Genomic DNA, 22,921 nt, shown 5'->3' on the forward strand with positions numbered 1-22,921 from the left:
GGGATTGGGTCTGAAACACAAGTTGATGGTTTAGAAGAGACTATTGCTGTTGTTAGATCAGAGAGATCAACTGGACAGAAGCCGTCTAAATACAAATCAGGTTCTAAAGATACTTCTAAAGCTGCTGTACTTGATGATACATCACTGATAATAGTTGGAAGGACTCCATCAATCTTCTCTCTAATAGAAACAATTTTATTGATAAAGAAGCTCATGAAATCATCACTGCTGAGAGTTAAAGGAATACCTGGCTCAACAGAGCTCGGACTCTTTGTCAGACTGGCTACAGTGCTGAAAAGAAACCTGAGATTAGTCTTATTCTCTTATATCAATGATGAATAATAAGCAGTTCTAGCTTTACGAAGGTCTTTCTTATACGTTATTAAACTATCTTTCCAGACTAATTGAGACTCTTCTAAATTAGAGGAATGCCACTGTCTCTCCAGCTTTCTTGCAGTCTGCTTTAAAGCACACAGCTGTTAATTATACCAAGGAGCCAACCTCTTCTGACTGATTACCTTCCTTTTCAGAGGGGCAACATTTATGTAGTAGAAAATGGATTGATACATTTTTTTAATGTAAATCAGCTTGTTTATGAAATGGCTTTCTCTTGACAGGTGAGAGCAGACTTGCAGCTGTATGTGGGATGTTTTTTGTGCTTCTTTCTTTTTCTGCAACATATATTGGAAGCTGATAATACCTGAAAATAATATGAAACAGTGCTTATACTATCTGTTTCTGTAAATGTAGAAAAGACCACGATGGCAGTTCTGGGGCCCACACTTTGGGCTTTCTTCATGGTGACTGTAGTAGCATCTAAACCAGTGAGTGATTTTACCTATCTATTACTTCATTTTAAAATTGTAAATAAATATAAATGGGATTGGGACTTTTTGTATTTTTTAAAACAGGTGTGTCTCAGTGTGGGCGAGGATTCTGCAGAGTCCAGCGAGTCCAGGTCATCAGAGGAGAGGGCCTCTCACTTTGGACCCACGCAGGCGGCGGTTACAGAGACGGACAAACCAAATGCTGTGGAGACTGACTCACTGAACACCGCTCTCCTCCCCTCTTCAGCAACAACGGATATGTCGAGCCCACCCCATCCTGAAGACCCACAAACCGCCACCATTTCACAAATCATACCAGATGATCCTTCTCAAGCTGACCTGGGTGGGGACTTTGATGCCAACATGGTGCAGGTTGCACCAGAAGCCTCACTGCACCTCGATATAATCGCAAGCAGGACAAAAACAAACATCACCAACACACACCACATGACTGCTGCTCCACCCCCAACACCTCTATCACTCTCCACAGCCACACCTTTGAAAATCCCCATTGGCAACACTGATGCGCCTTTTGGTTTTACAATCCAGTTCACAACCCCTGAGCCAGCTCCACCTAGAGGAGACAACATCTGACCCCAACAGAAGCTGCCTGTTATTCCCTGTTGCCAGCTGATCGCTGTGTGTAAACAAGTTGATTTGGAAACATCCAAACAGCATCTTGCTTTTGATGTTGACTGGTAGCAGTTTTGTATATGAATGTCATGTAAACATATTTGAACTCTTGTAATAGTGAAATTTGACTTTTTTTTTTTACATGCAGAACCGACACCTTGGCTGAAAAAAAAAAAAAAAAAAAAAAGGACAATGTGCTTACATGTTTTTCTTTTTCCTTCAATAAAATTGTTTCGAACAGATTTAAAGAATGCTCATGTTTAATGGAGGGTTCGCATTACAATCACTGACACCTGCAGATGGCACATACTCCAAAGGATGAATGATCCTGGAATTCAGGAACTTTTGTCACAGTGTTGAGTTAATGAGCAGTAAAGAATCAGCATACACTGTAGATGGAACTATCTCACTAAGTTTATACCTGAAATGTATTGTTTCATTTCAGTTTCACCAAAAATTAATGTTAGGATCTGTTTTAAGAAAGTATAGACAAACTAAGCTAAGTATTTAGATACTTTCAAGTTCTGTTTGTTATTTTTCAATCAAGTACTTTTAATCAAAGGAGGCTTTTACATTAAATTAAAACACAAGTTGTATTTGAACAACTATATATTAAACTGCCAGTGGAGTAAACACTCAGCCAAAGAATACAAGCTTCTAATGTCTCACACTCGTGAAACTGTGCAGAGCACATTTCCAAAAATAGTGTATAAATGACAGACACTTTTTTTTTCGTGACAGTAGTTAACAACATTGGCCACACTCCCTAAACCCATCAGATACGCTTCAAATTGTCCCAAGTGGTCACAGCTGCCACACAGTCGACGGTCACAGGACCTTCCTGGGTTGTTCAGGACTCAGTTGTTCAGGATTGTGGTGTTTCCTAGCACAGTCTAAAGGCATGTAGGTCCAAACTGTCAGTGTAGAAAGTCTTGCGATTGACTGGCAGCCTCTCCACTGTGTCTCCTTCATCTCGCTCGCTGCATGATGGGATAGATGGCAGAGCTGAGGAGCCAAAGCAGGTGCACAAAATAGATGGATTTCCTTTTTTTTCCTGATCTGTACAAATTCAAAACACTGGCTCAGTCTATTGTTACACTGGATCTAAGTTTGAATTTAAGAGTACCAGTCAGATGTCAGAGACATACAGTAAATGTCATCCCCACCAGCTGGGCAGGTACTATTGATGTGGCAGAGGGGACTCCTGTTGATCTTGCTGCTCTGGCTCCGGGTCTGTTTCAGCTTCATTCTCGTTATCCTCCTCCTCCTGCTGCTGCTGCTGCTGCTGCTGGATCAGTCCTCCGTCCTGTGCCGTGTTATAGGACCCGCAGCCAGTGCACTTCATCCCCAACACGTGGAAAGGCACCGTGCAGTGGGCTTGACAATCGTTACATATAACCTATAGTGACAAAGAATGAAAACAATGCTTTCTGGGTTACAAAAAACTTTCTTATACATTATCCAAACTAAATCAAATATTGAGCATGTCATGCTATTTATTGGATTATTGAGGTCTTACTTTGACAGTAACACCCTGGTATTCAGGGGGCATTGGTGATTGAGCAACCTCTTTGTCTATCTGATCCCAGTGGTCCTTCATGTCCCAACCAGAATGCATACACAGAGGGCACCGATATGCTCTGAAACAAACACAGAAAAAAGGGTGGCAGGAATCATTTGGGGCCCTTAACACTGCAGTAACCTGGTCCCTGTAAATCCAAACATACAGCAGGTTAGTAACCATATGTATTTAAACTCTAGTTCAAACATTAGGCCTGTTCTATTCCATCTATTCTATCATGTGTGTGACAAAGTCTCAACAACAGGCCACAGAGTTACTGATTCAGCAAATGGTGGCTTACGATTCATTTTCTGTTCCTAAACTGTACAAAAACTGTTTCAATGTGCTTTACAATCAGACACAAAGTCAATGTTACTATTTAAATTATTCAGAAAGAAATTGAAAAAGCAGACGGGTTAAAACATTTGGTTGTCGTTTTGTTTTAAGCTTTTTCAGAAGCTTTTAATTTAGAAAGATAATTCGTAAACGTATCCATGACCTTACTCCAGAGCTGGTTAGATGTAAATACTCTGCAGTGAAAGGTAAAATGTGCACAATCTTCTTTTTCATTAAAACATCCTGAGATTTGGAACATTTTACCAACAGAAATACAAACTAAAACAAACCTCAAAGCTTTCATGTTATGAAGCGAAACAATGGCTTAAACAGACAGATCTGTGAACACTTAGAAACAGTGGGCCTCATGCAAGAACATTTTTGTATTTTTATTCTAAAATAAGACACCACGTCAGATTCAACAAATGCTCTTAACTTCGGAAAAGTGTGTTAACGACCTGCGTAAATGATGAATGCCACCCGTGCGTATTTAAGTGCACGTGCACGAGGATAGTAGATTTGCATACTCCACGCCCAAAATTATACCATTAAAGTGCTTGCTGTGCCAGGAAGTGTTGAGTGTTGAATCATGAGAATGGCATCAAGGCACATAAAGAACAACTTTAGGGGCTCTGAGATTGAAGTTCTGCTTTCAGAGATCCAAAAAGGAAAATCTGTCATTTTTAGCAGTGTCAGCAGTGGAATTACAGGACCTGCTAAAGCTAAGAAATGGGAAGCAATTATGAGTGCTGTTAATTCTGTCACCTGTAGTTCGTAATGTCACCAAAATAAAAAAAGTAATGGTTTGATATGAAAATGGCTTAACCCCCCCCCCCCCCCAAAAAAAAAAACAAAACGTCTCGCCATGGCCAGGCGCTCGGTGACTGCCACTAAAGCCGTGCAATCAGTTGTTGCCTCATCATGATGGCACTTCGATGGGACGGTCCATGAGGGGGGTCTTCTGGCACCACACCTTCTGGTCTGCCTGGGCTGGTTCAGGTAGTAGGAGACCCTCGTTCATGGCAATATTGTGCAAATCTGGCATGCCTTCTCTGGGCTATAGAGCAGTTTGCCCCCTGTTGTATTGAGACACACCCACCTGGCCTTCAGCTCAGTGCACTCCACAACGGCACGGGTGCTTTGATGCGAATATGTATGTAGGTTAGTGCTCCAATTATGTTTGGCAGTCCAGCCACTGCATGAATCTTAATTTGTACTTGTTGGACAGCGGTGTATGGGAATTTGATGCACCATGGGTGATAATCTGATGAGAGTTTTGATGACCAAGGAGAGCGCACGACTCATAGAGGACTGGGACACCCTCGATCTGTCTCCAATCTCCCTCTGAAAGGTTCCAGTGGCCAAAAATCAAAGGGTGGTGAGGACCTGGACGTGTGGTGGAATTGGGTTTGATCGGCGTGTTTCGCTAAGGCATCCAAAATTAGCAAGTCAGTCGTTGGTTACGCTTCCCATTGACCTTATTATATACAGTCGAATTAACCTTCAATTAGTGCATAATTTAAGTCAAACAGAATAATCTCAGCATCATTATGGGGTATAATGTATATATTTATTTACGTTTGCTTCAAATATACAATCCATTAGTCAAGCAAACTTGATTGGAATAACAGCGGACTATTTTACGAAACTCCTACGACAGGTCTGGATCACTTGTAAATTCTGTTTGTACCTGAAAGAAAACGTAAAATACGAAAAGATTGGTGAATGCGCAAATTCTCTTAAATCACTCGTACACACGATTTAAGATGGATTTACAGTTGACGCGCCGCTCACGGCGCAGCTGACACATGACGTCAAAATGACGTTTCAGGCCTGGCGCTTGCCTTGAAAAGACGGCGCAGTGCGTTGTCGTGAACAAGTCAAATTTTGTAACTTGGCTGCGCAGAGAATGACAAACCGGATGGACCAATTTGAGACCGGCTCAGTCAGGAGGTGCGTTTGTACAGGCACCTGTACGAAACTGCAGTGAAACAGCACAGGGAGCACATAAACTCCCAAAGCTCGTGGACAAAGATTGGCAGAACTTTGGGGAAAGAGGGAGAGTTCTTTAAGAATGTGTGGAAGAAGCTATGGGACAGATACGTGAAGTCAAAGAAGAGGGCAGAGACTCGAAGTGGTGATGCCGGGGGCTTCAGACCTTCACCTCTATTGACTGAATTGTCTTGGCTCACGAACTTCGTGAAACACAGAAACACACTAAGCATTTCATCTTCCAGATACTGCAGCAGTATCATTGATGACAGTGTTCCTGCTACAGTGGCATTGTTTTCTTCTCCACTTTCGTGGTTGTAGAGTAGCGGTAACCTTCACGTAGCAGCGACACCTCTGTGACGGAGAAAATTGCAACTACTGGCGCATCGACTTGCGCCACCATATATATATATCCGGCACAAAATCAGAACTTCATCAACACCGCTTGTGCTAGCCGACGCAGCAACCATGCTAGAGGCTTTAAGAACAAATCTGTGCGTACGAACGGTTGTTGCAATGTATTACAAAAACATGCAAGATTACATCCATTTTTTATTTCTATTTTTTTTTTTCTGTTTGTTTGAAGAATACTTCCCTTAAAAACCTAAAAAAGTGACAAGGACTGTAAATTAGCCACAGGCAGAAGCTCCATTTACACAGCAATGGCTGCATTTTTAATAGAACTTTGTATTTATGTATTGTTACTAGGGCTGTGACTCGATTAAAATTTTTAATCGCGTTAACTACAGGCTTTGAAATTAATTAATCGTAATTAATCGCATTTTAATCGCATATACTTTATCCTTCAGAAAATTAACATTTTCAACAATATTTCAACAAACACAGAACATATCCCTATTTGAAATCTGAATGTAGCATGCATGAAAACACAGTATATAGAATCTTTGATGTTAAGCTGCATTGGGCCCCCGTTAGCTTCCACGCTAGCTGCTACATGTTTAGCGTTGAGGTGATATTTGAGGCTTGATCAGCGGCGGCGCCAGCGACTTTTCGTTGGGGTTGCTATGCAGTTGCTGCATGAATGTGAGGGGTTGCTAGTCAAAACAGCACCCCCCCATTTAGAATTGCAGTTTAGCTATGTTATGAGTGAATGGGTGCTAAAATGAGAGGAAAACTGTAACATATGACTATTCAAAAACGAATTAAACTGAGAATACAATTAAATAGGGCTTCTATTTATCTCATAAATCTGCTTTATGGAAATATTATTTTAGACCTCCGATTTCCCCGGGTAATTTAGAACAGACGTGATTGGCTGACTGTAGAATGACATCAGCACAGCTACTGTAGATCTAGGAACAATGTGGATAGCCGTTTCACCAGTAAAGCTGGTGTTTTATACCTTTCCATATGTATATTTATCAGCTAAAGAACGAAAAACGGGGATAGGCTACCACGCAGCAACATACGTGATTCTTTACTTCTTAATATTGTTGTCGTTGTTGCACTGCACTGCACTTCTGTTCTTTGTGAGCAGTAAACCTGCCTCTAGCCCCAAAGTTGGGGTAGCTATGGGGTTGCTGAGCACATTCTTGGGGTTGCTATAGCAACCGCAAGCAACCCCTTAGCGCCACCTCTGGGCTTGATACACTGCTGTGATACGCGAATTCCTTGTTGCATAATCTGCACACAACCACGCTCTTGTCGACGCTTCCATCCGACTGTATTTAAAAAAAAAATAAAATATTATAGTGTGCGATTAAAATGCATTATTTTTTTTAACGCGCTAATATGTGTATAGTTAATTAATTGAAATTAACGCGCTAAAGTCCCAGCCCTAATTGTTACATAAACTTTAAACAAGTAAATAGAGGATCAATGTTTAGATTAAATCTTTAAAAAAAAAAAAAAACACTGTTAGAACACGTGTTCTACTGAAAAGCAGATAAAGATGGTCTAATTTTTCTGAAAGGAAACTCAACTCCAAGTTTCACAACAGCTAAATGGAGAAAAACGGACTATGTAAATAGACATACCCTGTTCTGATCATGTCATCAAAGCAGGTCCTGTGGAGAACATGAGGAAACACAAATTAATAATAGATCTCAAGCAACTGAAGTTAAAGCACAACAGATATAACAAGATGTGTTAAAACTGGGATACATACAACTCAGTTTCCAAGAAACTGTAAGTTGTAAAATGTAGAGTAAAACAGAAATAAAGGCAAAATGCAATCATTCTCAGATCATTTAAACCATAAATCTGACAGAAAGTAGCACAAAGACAACATATCAAATGTTGAAATTAAGATATTTTGTTTGATTTATTTATTATCTGTAATTTGGAATGCATTTTTAAAAAGTTGAGATAAGGATACGTTTCCAAAGGGGTTGCTTCATTTCTCCATCAACTGCTGTCCTTCTGATAAAAGAAATCTGGACTTCCCATTCAGCATTTCTGATGCCTTCAACTTACTCAAGCTACGTGTCCCAATGCATCCCCCAGACCATCACGAATGCTGGCTTTTGAGCTGATAACAAGCCAGAGGACCCATGTCCTCTTAAGCGCAAAGTAACGCTCATTATTCAGCACACCACAGGTCAGTTCCCTACTTAAACTCAGTCTTAGGCTTAGAAAAGGTGACGGCATGTCTCAACCTTCCAATGTTTGTGTCTTTGTAATGTAGAGTCACAGCAATGAAATGTGTTCAGTGACAATTCCAAAGTGTTTCTGGGCTCACAGACTAATCTTCACTTCAGAAGCATGGCTGTTTCTTAGCATGACATCTGGGTGAATAAGGCCGGGGAGTTCATCTCCATGGAACGACCCTTTACCAGTCAAATATAGCTCTTGTTTCAACCTTTCCGGAGTGTTATGATGGCATCAGAAATAACAAAGAAATAAATTAGAATTCTCAGCTGCAACATTTGAGATTTTGTCTTTGTGTCATTTTCTATTAAACGTGGGGTTTAAATGATTTGCAAATCCGTGCTTTCTGTTCTTACTCAAAAAACCAAAACCACAGACTACAAATGTTCCTGACCGATGAGAAAAGTGAGTCATACTTGTGTAAAAGATGGCCACATGGCAGAACATGGGCGCCGATTCTGGACGTGTGAATATCCTTAATGAAAAACAGAAAAAAAATTAATCACACCAAGTAGAGTTTAGGACGTTAAAATCCAACCTCCCTCTCCCCATATGCACTTTGTGTGTCATTACCTCCATGCACACCGGGCAGTTCTGCCTTGATACATTTTCAACACACTGAAACATAAAAGAATAACCGTGAATGAAAGCAGTGATGACAGTTTGCTCGTTAAAATGTGCCCATGTGGTGCGAGCGAGTCTGGAACAGGTGCACGGTCGGAATCACCTTGTGGTTTCCTTGCAGATCCTGGGCTAAACACAAATTGCACTTCTCGCAATGAAAGTACTTCTCCCTTGGTCCAATCCTGCAGAGGAAAAAAAACAAAAACCCTTTCATTGAGATTTTATCTTCAGTTACTGTTTACAAAATATTAGAGTGCAACTTACACTCACCTTCAGAACATTCCCCAAAGTTCAATATCATTGCAGTTATCTTCTACCAAGGTTACAAGGTGATTACATTTAAACTGTAACAAGCTATCAATACATGTTTATGGTACGTGACCTCTATCGTTTCTCACCTGCATATTCCACAAGGCTGACAGTGGTACTGCTTCTTATCCTTGTCAAACAAGTGGCAAATGTCACAGTAATACTCCCCAAACTGCCTGTGGCACTGCTTACATGCCTGCTGTGCCTAGAAGAAAAACACCCAATATTAGAACCAGTTTCCCCCCCCACCCATTTATGAGAGACAATCATGACTTACTGGCACACAAGACAAAGACGAAAGGGCAAAAGGCTACATTTATGACCGCTGAATGGTGTTGCTTCATCTGAGCTGCAACCTGTCCGCCACAGTTGTCTTTTCATTTACCTGCTGCAGGGTTTGACACTCAGAGCACTGCACCTCTTTGACTTTGAAGCGATCCATCTGGTGGTTCTCCTCTGCATCGTGGCACAGCCGACACACATACAGTTTACCACAGCAAGGGGCCTGGAGCACATACAAACATGCACACAGTCAATCCTTTACATATCACACGTTTTTGGCAGACTTTAATTTTGACTGAAATCGGTCATCAGATTGGAGAAAGAGTAATTGGTGAGTTGAATATTCTCACAAAAACAAGGTAACAATAAACAAATTGTGTGCATTCTTAGGGAGGAAAGTGTCTCACCACTACAAATATACTGGTTCACTATATATGGTGACTTGAATTGGAAAAAAGCTCAGTGAATTTTGCACAAATACTAAGCAAATACTAAATATTTAATTGTCAATAAAATAAAAGAAAACTCTTTGCACACTGAGGATAACTTGTAAAGCATATTCTAAGAAGATTTAAATAGAACATTGCGTGTGATTTTTGTGGATTACACAAGGAAATAATCACTCACTTATTCATCACCTATATGTTGTCTAAACTATTTTGCATTGACTTTTTTTTTCTTAAGAAAAACATGGCAAATGGCGGCAATTAATGAAAAATACCTTTTGTTCCGTTCAAAGACGAGTTAAACTGATACTTTTTGACAAATTGGAAAAACCACTTTTTCATCATGACAGCAAACGCAGCAAAAAAATAAAAACTATAACTGAAAAACCTAAAATCATAGACCTCTTCACCATATCCCCATAAGAAGCTGCTGATTGTCCCCGGGACAATGATTTTAGAAATTTGAATTAAAAAGACATTAATACAAATCGCAGGTGATGCTTATACCTTGCTGTAGTCCCAGCCATAGTTTTTTTTTTTTTTGTTCTGTTCACGCAATAGGTGTGTAAGATGTAAAAGATTATTTTAGTTGCTTTTTCATCGTATTGCTGTCATTTTAAACGGCTAGCTGCCAAGTGTTGTTTACCGACATGGTCGGTAGTAAGCTAAATTGGCAAACAATTAAATACAGATACCTTTGAAGCCCTCAAACATCTTTTAATTGTTGTGAAGCAAATATTTATGAAACACAACACCAAGACACTTATAGGTCATTATAATATTATATCACAGACTCGATTCCAAACAGCGTTTCAGTAACTAACTAGCTAGCTGCGGGTGGTTACTGCTAATGCTAATCGCTGCAGCAGTACAGCTAAGGCCCATATACTGTTACAAATTCAAGATAATTTAATACATTTTACTCACTTTCAATAAACAGCTGCGAACATAATGCTCACAGCCATCTGGTACTGCCATGTTTCCTCTAACATTAGGATCTCCATACGCATGAGACGTGTTCATCTGACCCTCCCCACTTGATTTTTTTCCCTTTCTTCTGCGGTGGTTGGCAAACATCTTGAAAAACTCATTACCGCCACCTTCTGTAGTCGAGTGTGAAGCGAAATGCGTATGTGCAACCTATGACAAGAAATTAAATAGAAAAAATACTTTACATATATTGTTTCATTGTAGTATTTTTTACCTTTTAACAAGAATTATAAGCCGTCTTGCGTGGTTATAGCGGGTTTTGACACACTCCATTGTTTGAACACTATGTTATGTAGAGAGTGTCCAGGTAAACTCCCAGGTAGCCTACTGCTCAACTACCTCCACGCCTTTTCTCAGGATTGATTTGGCTTTTCCTCAATTAAGTTCGTTTTCTAACACTACCCTCTTTTGGGTCACTGAAATACGGTATCCTTTAATGTAAAGTTGCAACACATAAACCTATAACATGGCGGAAAGCTTTGTGTTTTAATACATTTATGACGTTTCACAGATTCACTTCGATTGCGCCGCTGGTGTAGTGGTATCATGCAAGATTCCCATTCTTGCGACCCGGGTTCGATTCCCGGGCGGCGCACATAATTTTTATAACCGGTTAAGGCAAAAACCGTTTAGTTCTTTTTTTTGTTGCAGTGGATTTTCTGAAATAATCTTAAAATAATAATCTGAACAAAAATTAAATATAATACTCAAACTGCTAATTTAGTCTTTAAAACAATTTTAACACCTGTCCAGTAGAGTTTCCATTGTACTCAGTTTAGTAAAGAGCACACATTGGTTAATATGAAATATTTTTTTAAAGCTGATGGTAACGTTTTATGTGCGAAGCTTTTGACAAGCAGATGTGGAAGCACATTTTTGAGTGGGAAAAGGAACGCTAGATTGTTGCTATATTTTAACACGCACCCAGGTTGACGCTGCTGACGCCGCTTCTCCGCCATCTTCAACTTCCTATTGTTTGCATCAGACTCAGGCTGTCCGTGGTGTGAGTGAGAACACAATCTCCCACGGACTTATCACTGAATAGAAGATATAGTCTTTACGTTCACGGTCGCTCAAGTTCAGTACAAACCATTTGTATGTCATTGGACTAAAGACCTGTCTGGACGTGACCACTAAATCTTGACGATGGAGGACGATCAACCCAGAACCTTGTGAGTAACGTTGGGCCTGTCTATGTCCAGGAATGCGTTGGCTTCGTCTAGTTTCTGCGCGTCCGTTACGTTTCCACGTTGTTGTTTCAATTAAACGCTATAAACCCTTTTCGTGTAGACTTACGAGGCCTCTTAATTTTAATCACAATTTAATGTAGACGATGATAACCTCTCCGAGTGTCATAACAACTATACATTTCGATATGAACATACAATTTTGTTTGCTTTAGCTGCATAAATAGACTGAACCGTAACTCGCATGAAAATGAAACTGAGTAGCTAGCTTGTACCAGCTATCACTAGCTACAAATGCAGACCATAGCACGTTACTTTATTTAATTTCACTGAAATCTTAGCTATATTAATACTAGCTGTGGTCTGTTATTAACAACAGATAAGCATTTTGTTGACCTTAAATGAGTTATCTTCATTTTGTAATGTATCGTTTGCTACTAGCACTTAGCCAGAGGCCCGTTTGAACCGGCTAGCTAAATCTTACGCTAGCTAGCAGATGAGCCACGTCAACGCTCGGAGTGAGTGCTCGGGACACCTCTAGTAAACGGGGGACTGGCTTCTAGCTCTTTTTTATAACACAAAATATCCCCTAGTTGTGCTAAGTCACTTGTCGTTGTTAGTTGTGTGTTCATATCATGAATTGTTGTGGTTCTTGCTAGCCCGGCATACTAGCCTTTGTTTGCACGCTACTTCCTGTTTCACAAAGACTCAATTCGCCTATCTCGCCTTTTGCTTGCAGGTATGTGGGGAATCTGTCCAGGGATGTCACCGAGCCTCTCATTCTGCAAGTCTTCACGCAGATAGGACCCTGCAAGAGCTGTAAAATGATAGTTGATGTGAGTGTTGTTCTTTCATGCATGTATATGGATATATAAACTGTAAGAACTGACAATTAGCAATTTACTGAAAGGTTGTTATTCTGGTCATAATACTCCTAAAAGTCAAAGTACAAAATTATACTCATGTGTGAATGTATTTTGTTAGTATAGATTAATCATCAGTAGGTGGCTCTTATCATTGTGGAGTGGTTGAACTGTTGTCTTGATATCAATCTTATTTTCCCATTGACAGACGGCTGGAAATGATCCATACTGCTTTGTGGAGTTTTATGACCACAGGCATGCTGCTGCCTCATTGGCAGCCATGAATGGAAGGAAAATAATGGGTAAGGTAAGCTATCGTATCTACAGGGTGAGTGGGCTTGGGTGGGCTTTGGATTGGAAATGTAGGCTGTGTGCTTTCTATAAACAAACATAAAACTACTGTTCTGCTTACATGGAGGTTGTATTACTTAGAGAGGATATGCTCAATGGCTAGGGAAAGCTACTGGATCCAGGGAGAAAATCACTTTTTTTTTCTGGTTAAGCTGTTTCTTTTATGACCTCTAAAAATGAAAGGTCTGGAGATGTGTTCATGTGTCCTAGGCTTCAATTGTATGACTTGTCTTTTTGTGGCTTGAATGTTTTAAGCAAAGTAAGGCTTGAGAAGAGAAATGAAGGACCTAATTGTAGTTCCAAAGAGGTCTAAACATAGCCTTAGAAGAAGGTTATAAAGCCAGGTTATTTAGAACAGTGCAGCACACCATTAACATTTTAATCTAAAACGTTAAAAACCACAGAGCCGTATAAAAGGATATGAAAGTGTTTCACTTTTTGGACATAAAGCAAGAACTCAGATGGTTTTGGCATTCATCTGTGAAACCACTCTGTTTATGACAACTGTATCCTTAATAATGAACTATTAGCACGTATACTTCTTGCTATTGGCTCATGCCTTTGAATACAGTGCTGCTAGATTGGATTGATGCCCCTCCTTGTAACATATCTAAGTTGTACTTGTATGTTGAAAGATTTAAGAGCTTAAGATGTTATTCACAAAGCTCTTTTTTTCCCCATTTTAAAATGCATAGAAACAAGTTAGTTTTACATTTGCCTTTAGATTATTCACCTTTTACAGTGGAGGTTTGACTTAATGATGTAAACATACCCCACCTGCCCTGTTCTTTCTCTGCCCGTGTCTGCAGGAGGTGAAAGTCAACTGGGCCACAACGCCAACCAGCCAGAAAAAAGACACGAGTAGTAAGTACAAGTGCCTTTTCACTGGGAATGTGCACGCTCACACTAGAAAGTCTGAAGTTCAGAAATATTGAATAAATGGGAAGGCTGACGTTGCATCGCAGCAAAAGTTTATTTACAAACTTGCTTTGCTGGGATTTTTTGTTTGTTTGTTTTTTTTCCCTATTTTTTTTTTTAGGCATGAAATAAGACTCTTCGAAGCTGATTGTGTCTCATAACACATGACGGATCTAAACATTTTTTATATCTACAGATCACTTTCATGTCTTTGTGGGAGACCTCAGTCCAGAAATAACCACAGAAGATGTTAAAGCAGCCTTTGGTCCATTTGGCAGGATATCGTAAGTTTCAAGCTAACATTTACAATTTTTTTTGAAAATGATTAAATTAAGGACAGACTGTGCTCTGATACCCGGAAGACACGCGGCCTGCAGTGGCAATGGTTGGCAGGGGTTGTAAAACGTCTCTGGCTCCAACAGATCTTCCATTTTGAAAATTCTCTCATGAAATATTAACTCAGTAAATTCTTCCCTGAAGGCACTATGTTGTCATTAGCATGAACTGCTCCTTCTGATCAGTGTGCCTGTTGTCCTTCTGACTATAATTTCGTAACTAAACATATACAGGATCTCTGAGAGGTATTCTGGTGCCTCACCTTTTTCAGTGAGACACCCCAGCTAGCTTTATGGCTGCTTCTATATCCAAAATTACCAAGGTGCCCAAGACTTGTGCTGTGTGATATTACGATATGTCGTAGTGCAATATAAAAATGTCTACCGTACGATTATAGCCTATTGTATTGTTTGTATCGTGTTTTTTAAATTTTTAAAAAAAAAAATATTTTTTTAAAATTAAAATTACACGTTGTATGAACAATGAATGAAGGCTAAATGTAACTCCATCAACGCTACCACTTTGCGGTAGCATTTTTACGTCACCCGCAAAGACTCATTTACTGCAACAACATGACAGAGGCGGGGAGTACGATGGAAAACACAATGGAAGCAGAACCCAGGGAGGAATTGGTGCCGAAAAGAGGGAACCGGAATTCCATTGTGTGGTTTTGGTTTGGATTTAAAAAGTCAGACACCGACCAGACAACGGTAATTTGCAAAAAATGCCGTCAAAAAGTCGTTACTAGCGATTCGGACACGTCTAATATCACTTAAAGACACAACATGAAGAACAGTACAGAGACGGCATGAAGATGCGACTACCTCAAAACCACAAACGAAGAAAAAAACGCACCAAATGAGCCTGAACGAATCGTTGACCAAAGGCGGAGTCCCGTAGACACTGCAAAATCACAGATGCTATTTCCATTAAAAGTTCAAAAATTGCCTTTCATTTATTTATATATATATATATATATATATATATATATATATATAAAAATAGTATTTCGGTATATATTGTTATCGGGATATAAAATTTTGTCCATATCGCACAGCACTAACCAAGACAGCCAAATTTGGGACTCAAAGCTTCATAAAAGCAGTCCATTATATAGTCCATTTTCAACATATCAACATGGGCTAAAGGAAACGGAATCATTTTCCTTACCTTATGTCTACCTAAAAAAAAAAAACATTAACAAAATAACTAATCATCTGATATGTTTGTTATTATTGTAAATAAATGTCAGTTGCGGTACCAATTTAATGTATAAATCTAAGCTGTTGTACCTGTACGCTTCATATGAAAGAGTCATCAAGTTGTTTTGTGTGTTTGTGATGAGCTGAAGTTGGTGTTTTTGGTCCACAGAGATGCTCGTGTTGTGAAAGATATGGCTACAGGGAAATCTAAAGGCTATGGCTTTGTGTCTTTCTTCAACAAATGGGTGAGTAAGCATCGTCCTGTTAATGGCGGGGATCCTCAAAGAAATATAATCCTGTTTAATGAAACGCACTCCATAGTCTGTTGTTACATGAAGTGTTTTGTGGTTTGTGTGCTGCTTCTAAAAGGCTGCATTTTAGACTCAATCTTGTTGGGCTCCAGCTTGATGGCGATAACCAGTTTTTTTTCTTTTTTTTCCAGGACGCAGAGAACGCCATTCAGCACATGGGGGGTCAGTGGTTAGGAGGCAGACAGATTCGAACCAACTGGGCTACAAGAAAGCCTCCTGCCCCAAAGACCACCTATGAAAGTAGGTTGTCACAATGTGTAGATTTTCTTTGCTGAGCATATTGAATTGACACGTTAACAGTAGAATTTATCTGTTTTTCCCGCCAGATAACTCCAAGCACCTATCCTTTGATGAGGTGATGAGTCAGTCCAGCCCCAGTAACTGCACCGTGTATTGTGGTGGAGTCAGCACAGGACTCACAGGTAGAGAAGTCTACAAGCATCACTGTTATTTTAGCTATTGTAGTTAAACTGTGTTTCTCCAAAATTCAATTTGATATACTTCTCAGTCTCTTTACATTTAATCAATTGTCCTCTCACATTCATTGTGTTGTGAAGTAAGTCTCAGTTGGCTTCAAATGCAGTTAGACAACTCATCTTATAGAGCCAACGAGTTGAAATGGATGATATGTTTCAGGGCTTGATGCATTAGATCGGTCATGGAAAATCATAGCAACTCTTTGCATAAAAATAAGGGTCAATCAGAGAGTGTGTGTAGCCCTAAACTAGTGGCTGTGAGTTTGTCAAACTAACAAAACCAGGTTTTTTTTCGCCATCTGTCTATTGTTGCGTTTGTGAATAACAATGACCCCTTGGACCTCGCTTAACAAGTGTTGACGACTAAGAACTACAGTCAGATGACTGAAAGTCCCAAAATATCTATCTGGTAACAGTTTTTGTATAGAAAAGTTTAAGCTCTGGTGCTTTTGACAGGGACGCTTTGTTCCAGCTAGAGGTGCACCGAAATGAAAATTTGTGGCCGAAACCGAATAATAATTAATCACTTGGCCGAATACCGAAACCGAATATTACAGTTCAGTTAAGTTATCTAAAGTTAGATTTTTCACCATTTTTAAATATTGCTTAAATCTACGCCTTACAATAAATGTTTAGACATGTTTTTCAAAGAAAATAAATGTTTATTTGAAATCTTCAAAAGTTATTACTAATAACTATAACTAATAACTAGAGATAAGTGTAATTAATTCCCTTTTTCAATTCATTCTGGGTTTTTTTTCATTCATTTCATACAACAACAAAAAATACAACATATTATAAAAGCGTTCCAACACAAAAATGTAAAAACATGCAATATAACAAATTATCTGAGTGTCCTTTTTGGCATAGAGTCTAGGTAGCCTGCTCCTTCAGGAACAGTGGCAGCATTTTTTGTAGTTTGTGTGTTTTGCCTTTAAGTGATATTTTAGACTGAAACTACTACGGTGAGAAGACAATTCAACTTGGCTGTAAATGCAGGAGTTTTTTAAAAATGTATTTTGAAATACATGCTTTTATGTTGAAACAAGTAAAACAGGAAGTAGCACCGGTTAGCTCCGAGAGCTTCACACAGAGACCAAAGAGCACCTGTAGCGTGATGTTACCTGCTAGTTTATTTTTATTTCATCACTCCATGCTTCGTGGTGTTTGCTGTAACTGTGTGAATGTGATGCATAGGAGAAGTGTAAGTTAAAGAATCCTAGTTCTAACCGTGCAGATTGCCTCTGGGGAATGACTCTGCCGCTGGTTGAGAAGCAGCTAAAGTGGCCAGTATTACTTTGATTATTTATTGGTACCAGCGAAAATGCTAAGAGTGCTATTTCTTTAATGATTACAACAACTAATGTTGTATTTTATTTTGTTTACTTGAACATTTAGTTCTACGGTGTTGATGTGGCGTCTGTGAAAAGAACCGGAGTCTCGCATTGAATCAATGGGCGGCATATTGGCAGAGTTTACAGATGACTTTGGTTCTGTCGACTCCACCGTCTGTGGATAATTTTGCGTCACCACTATTCGGCCTCCGATTCGGCCACTCATTTGGCTTTCGGCCGAAAGCCGAATGTGTTTTTTTTTGCGTTTTCGGCCGAATATTTTCGGTTGCCGAATATTCGGTGCACCTCTAGTTCCAGCCGCAGCATGAGCAGTTGTTCTGCTCTGATCATAACAGATGCATACAAAACTTAAAATAATGGAAAGAGGACAACAGGGAAAAGTGCCTTTTTTGGCTGTAGGTTGCACACTGCAAAGGGAAAGCAAGAGAGCTGCCAAGTTATGGGAGACCCTGCAGAATCTTTTTGTTTCCTCACTGCACATAACTGATACTGCTACTTTTTTCTTTTGGTACTAAATCGGCTGAGTTTCCAAGCGAGCCAAGTTGATATTATACAGTGATGTGGAAACACTGCTGATTGGCCAGAGAGAATCTTCATCTGTGTGCAGCAGCACACACCAACGCACTTCCTTGTTTAAACTTTGACAGATAATTTCCATAATAAGTCACGAACATCTCTTTTGTTGCACAGATCATGAACACGTTGCATTAACCAAGAGTTTTGACTTTCAAATTGATCTGTGTTTCTCTGTCATGCTCAGCTGTTAACTTAACCTCTAAAAAGATGTTCAAACTCTTCTACGCTTGCAGTCTGTCTCTACCACATTCCAACCCCAGATAGCATGTGCCTAGCATGTGTGTCGAGCAGCTCTAATGTGTTAACACAAGAGCTGAAATGAAAATAATGAACCTCTGCTCGTGCAGCACACACTTTACTCAGCTGGTGTGAAGTCGGCTTTAGTCATTATGTTTTAGCTGAGGTTAAACTGCCCTGTTAGGTCATTCGAAAGAGCTGTAATGTTGGCAGCAAAATCATTTCGGGTCTGTTCATTTTAATGTGTTTAATTTTAACCACCAAGAGACCTGTACCCAGAACTGTTTTTACCCAGGAACTGTCCTTTATCCTCTCTGCAGAGCAACTAATGAGGCAGACCTTTTCCCCATTTGGACAAATCATGGAAGTCAGAGTTTTTCCCGACAAAGGCTATTCATTTGTGAGGTATGTGGTATCTTAAACTCCCTCTACTTTAAGGCAAGGTCAGTGTTATGCCCGCACAAGACTCATGTAAATCTGTGAGAACTCTTTGCACCTGGATTGAAAGTTGTATTCATACTCTTAGTTGTTGCATGAGTCATGTCCACAAACAGGTTTTTCTGCTCACTGCTGCAGTTCCTTGTTGTACCAGTTTTGGTCTTTCTTCCGTGCAGTAATTAAGTTTTTCTTGGGAAAATGTTCAGCTTTCCAAATAGCCATAATTCCAATTTACCTCACGGTTTGCTAACAGACCTCAGATGTTTCTTTAGTCTCATTCCATCTCCATTTGTCTCCAGGTTTAACTCCCATGAGTCAGCAGCCCATGCCATCGTCTCTGTGAATGGCTCTTCAATAGAGGGCCACATAGTGAAATGCTACTGGGGTAAAGAGACCCCAGACATGATGAACTCCATGCAGCAGATGTCCATGCCCCAGGTAAGGATACTTGATAAAGATAAAAGCATCTATAGTGGTAATTATCTTTCAAATTCCCAGCAGGAAACGGTAACCAAATTTATGTATTGATTTTTTTTATTTTTATTTTATTTATTTATTTTTTTCTGTGTGGTTTTGTATTGCTAGTTTGCACTTTTGTTTATACAACAAAATGCCAAATTACCATTGTGTGAGGTTTAAGTCGTACTTTTTTTGTTAAACTTAGCAGCAGAACAAGATCGGCTTTGCTGCGGCTCAGCCCTACGGCCAGTGGGGCCAGTGGTACGGCAACGGGCCCCAGATCAGCCAGTATGTCCCAAATGGGTGGCAGGTCCCCACCTATGGTGTCTACAGCCAGGCTTGGAACCAGCAGGGCTTCAAGTAAGTAGCGCAGTGTGCACAGGGCTCCCCTTCACCACCACCACCACCACCTCCTCCTACTCCAGCACCACCAGAGTCCCCTCCTTCAAGACCGGGGCAGCAAGAGCCAGCTCTGGCCATGAGATGGAGCTATAGCCTCCCACCCTCCCCCAGCCTCCTTCCTCCTCCCCTCGCCTCGTCTTGAGGAAGAAACAAACATACACACAGCGATTTGAACTGAAATTTTGTTGTTAATTGATTTTCAGCACAGCCTAACAGCTGAAGGAGTTTGTTACAAAATGTTCTTGTTTGTTGAATCACAGCCCCAATGCAAACTTCTTTAAACTAGAAAAACATGATTGACTGAACATATCAATAACATTCGGTGTAGAGTTTCCTCCTTCTGTCCGCACCCAGGGATAACTTGATGATGAACCCTGCTTTCCTGTAGTGTAACATTGCTCACTGTGAGTCAGGACTGTGTGCTTCAAGGCTGTTCTGTTGTTTTGTTTGTTCGTGTCATTGCATTTTTACATTCTTCTTCTTTTGATTTACTTTGTAATTTGTTTTGCATATGTATGTGAGTAAGATCTGTTAAGTGTCACTTCATGGCTCAGATTTTGTTTTTAAGATGGCCAGTGTGCAGAGATGTGTGCACTCATGAGTAATAAAGGAAAAGCCTCATGTTGCTGGCGATCTAACATCACTGGTGAACAACTGTACAGATAGTTTCCACACAAAGGTGTGAGGTAGCTGAAGGCAGTGTTTGATTTTATTATTTAATTCACAGTTTCTAAGACACGACCATGGTCTGTTTTGAGTTCAAACTTTATCCTGAATAAGCTGTTGAATCTTCATGCTAAAACCTGGAATTTAGTCCTATTTCCTGAATGATAAAAGCTTTAAAATGCATTCTGTAATTTCCCCACTGTGGTGGTCTACGAAATGAAGATGTCTACATATGTCTACATATACTGTGTGGCATGTCTGTCTCTTTCCTGGTTACAGCTGCTCGATGTTAATGAGGGGGATAGGAAGGAATATTTAGCTCGCTGTGCTTAGCCTGTATGCCTTTTGTCTGCTTGTGCACCCATTTATAACCAAATGACACCTCCTTTGGTCACTTCATAGAACCCTCAACTTTCTGTTTTCCTTCTTGTTTTTTTTTTTTTTTTTTTTTTTTTTTTGTTGCTTTATTTTTTTAACCCAACCTTCCTCATCCTCACAACCTGAGATGACTGTTTGCCTTCTTGTTCTCACTCCTGCCTGTCCATATTCTTGTAACTCTAATACAAAGCATCTTTTGGGCTCCCTTTCGCCTCGTCTATTCTAACCTGCTGGCATTTTGTCTTTCTGTCTCTCTCCCTCTCTCCCTCTCTTTACCTCATCTTTTGCAGTCACTTACCGGCCAGTGCTGGGTGGACTGGCATGGGCGCCATCAGTAACGGTGGGGTTATGGAGCCTACACAGGGATTGAATGGGAGTATGCTAGCCAACCAGCCGGGTATGGGAGCCGCAGGATACCCCACACACTGATAAGTGGGCAGGGTGGGAGATTTGTCAACAGTCTCTTATTGGCTGCGCGGTGCCCCGCTGGGCTGTTTAACACCGCCTCCATTTGTGGCAGGACTAAGACTTTGTACAAGATGTGGAACCTAATGAGAAGGTTGACATCTCTGAAATGTAAATGGAATTTCATGGGGAGTTGAGGTAACGGGAGCCAGGGAGCAATGATTTGACCCACACAGGTATCTACACACCTTTGTGGTTGGCAAGACTGGCCATGAACCAGGGCTCTTACCATTTTTAAGTTAACTGTAAATGAGTATAAAACTGTAAAGGAGAAACTTTTGGATTTTTTTTTTTTTTTTTTTTTTTTTTGTCTCTGGGTTTTACAGTTTGCTTCCATTTTCACATCTTTACTTGTGACAGCCACCGAGAGGGGGTTTCGTTTTCTTTTTCTTTAGAGAAACCGTTGTGAACTCAACTTATTATTTGAGGAACGAAATCTGTTAAATATTTTTCTAATTTTCTCTCTTGGATTAAGATCAATTGCAGGGATCATTGCCACTGCTTTTTCTCTGTAAGGGCAGATAAATATTGCACAGTTTTTTCCTCTCTTGTACTTACTAGACAAATTTGACTACCAAGAGTGTTTCCTTTTTGCATTCCATTTCTCCTTCATATCTTTCTGACAGCCTCAAATCTTTTTGCCACATGTAAATAACCATCCATTCATTCATTTGAAACGATGTAAGTAAAATGCTACTGTTTACTGTGGGTGCTTGCTTTCAGTTTTTGTTTTGATAATTTGACAGCTGACTCCAACATTGTACGTAGCAGAGTGGCACTATCAAATGTGACACTGGCACAGAATTCTTCCTTGCAGGGATAAAACGGCATTGCCATGCAGTGCATACTTAAATTTAACACAGTTTAGATGTTAAAGGGTGAACGTGTATGTTTGAAATTGATGTTTTTTTTAAATATCTATTGAAACGCCAGTATTTTATAACAAAATCTGAGTGGGTTCAACCTTTACACTTGCTCTTTTTGCCAGAGAAATGCGGAGGCCTACATTGTAACTGTTGCCTTACAGAGCTGGTTTCTTTTAGCTGACAAGATCCTCTTTTTAATTAGGCAGTGCCTACTGACATTTTCAGCCCCTTTTGTTTAGAAAGGTGTTAGCCCTGAGAACTGATGACTCTGCTACTGTAATCAATGTTTTCTTGCTTTGTCCAATTAAAATGCTAATGCACATATACCATACTGTGTTGGCTTTTTCTTTTTTTAATTGTAAACTATAATGAGCTTTAAATATAAAAATGAGTCTGAAAACTGAAAGTATCTTGATTTATTTGTTAGTTTGTCACACAAAACTGAAGTGTGGAATAGTTTAAAAAGGTGTTTGCCATGGTAGAAAGACATCAGCAATGATCTCAGAGAAGCAATTGTTGCTGCCCATCTATCAGTGAAGGGTTATTCGGCCATTTCCAAACTATTTGGAGTCCATCATTCTACAGAGAAAAAATATTCACAGGTGGAAAACATTCAAGACGGCTGTCAATCTTCCCAGGAGTGGATGTCCCAGCAAGTTCAGCCCAAGGTCAAAAACCCAAGAGCTACATCTCATACTCTACAGGCCTCATTTAGCATGTTGAATATTAAAGTTCATGACTGTATGATATGTAAATGGTGGTATTTTAGAGTCATGTGAGACTCACTCATCTGTCTGACAGCATAAATACAGTATGTACATATAG

The 22,921-nt window shown here is 39.9% G+C and overlaps 2 protein-coding genes and 1 non-coding gene across 8 annotated transcripts; 2 read left to right on the top strand and 1 right to left on the bottom strand.

The window, feature by feature from the left end:
- Positions 1 to 1,702: 1,702 nt before the first annotated feature.
- Positions 1,703 to 10,689, bottom strand: rchy1 (ring finger and CHY zinc finger domain containing 1). Of its 5 annotated transcripts, none has more exons than XM_075468287.1 (10): positions 10,548 to 10,689; positions 9,278 to 9,397; positions 8,982 to 9,097; positions 8,687 to 8,765; positions 8,533 to 8,577; positions 8,376 to 8,434; positions 7,347 to 7,376; positions 2,980 to 3,100; positions 2,627 to 2,859; positions 1,703 to 2,465 (listed from the first exon to the last, which is right to left on the bottom strand). In XM_075468287.1, the coding sequence occupies exons 1-9, from the start codon at positions 10,641 to 10,643 to the stop codon at positions 2,641 to 2,643; spliced, it is 885 nt and encodes a 294-aa protein (XP_075324402.1). In that variant the 5' UTR covers positions 10,644 to 10,689; the 3' UTR covers positions 1,703 to 2,465; positions 2,627 to 2,640. The 5 variants fall into 5 exon arrangements, with proteins under 5 accessions (XP_075324402.1, XP_075324399.1, XP_075324401.1 ...); XM_075468284.1 differs by having other exon boundaries at positions 1,703 to 2,519; XM_075468286.1 differs by having other exon boundaries at positions 2,609 to 2,859; positions 10,548 to 10,688.
- A 445-nt stretch (positions 10,690 to 11,134) lies between these two features.
- On the top strand, positions 11,135 to 11,205 carry trnag-ccc (transfer RNA glycine (anticodon CCC)). Its single transcript has one exon. It is a non-coding gene; the product is annotated as a tRNA-Gly (tRNA).
- Positions 11,206 to 11,563: 358 nt separating this feature from the next.
- LOC142382440 (cytotoxic granule associated RNA binding protein TIA1-like) lies at positions 11,564 to 22,425 on the top strand. 2 transcript variants are annotated; one of them, XM_075468288.1, is made up of 12 exons: positions 11,564 to 11,782; positions 12,537 to 12,633; positions 12,869 to 12,967; positions 13,821 to 13,875; positions 14,126 to 14,213; positions 15,637 to 15,712; positions 15,910 to 16,018; positions 16,105 to 16,200; positions 18,743 to 18,827; positions 19,160 to 19,298; positions 19,525 to 19,679; positions 21,056 to 22,425. In XM_075468288.1, exons 1-12 carry the CDS (start codon positions 11,757 to 11,759, stop codon positions 21,192 to 21,194), a joined length of 1,164 nt encoding a protein of 387 aa, XP_075324403.1. In that variant the 5' UTR covers positions 11,564 to 11,756; the 3' UTR covers positions 21,195 to 22,425. The 2 variants fall into 2 exon arrangements, with proteins under 2 accessions (XP_075324403.1, XP_075324404.1); XM_075468289.1 differs by having other exon boundaries at positions 19,528 to 19,679.
- The last annotated feature ends 496 nt before the right edge of the window (positions 22,426 to 22,921 follow it).

The sequence above is a fragment of the Odontesthes bonariensis genome, chromosome 6 (genome assembly GCF_027942865.1).
Source record: "Odontesthes bonariensis isolate fOdoBon6 chromosome 6, fOdoBon6.hap1, whole genome shotgun sequence".
Classification (NCBI taxonomy): Eukaryota; Metazoa; Chordata; class Actinopteri; order Atheriniformes; family Atherinopsidae; genus Odontesthes; species Odontesthes bonariensis.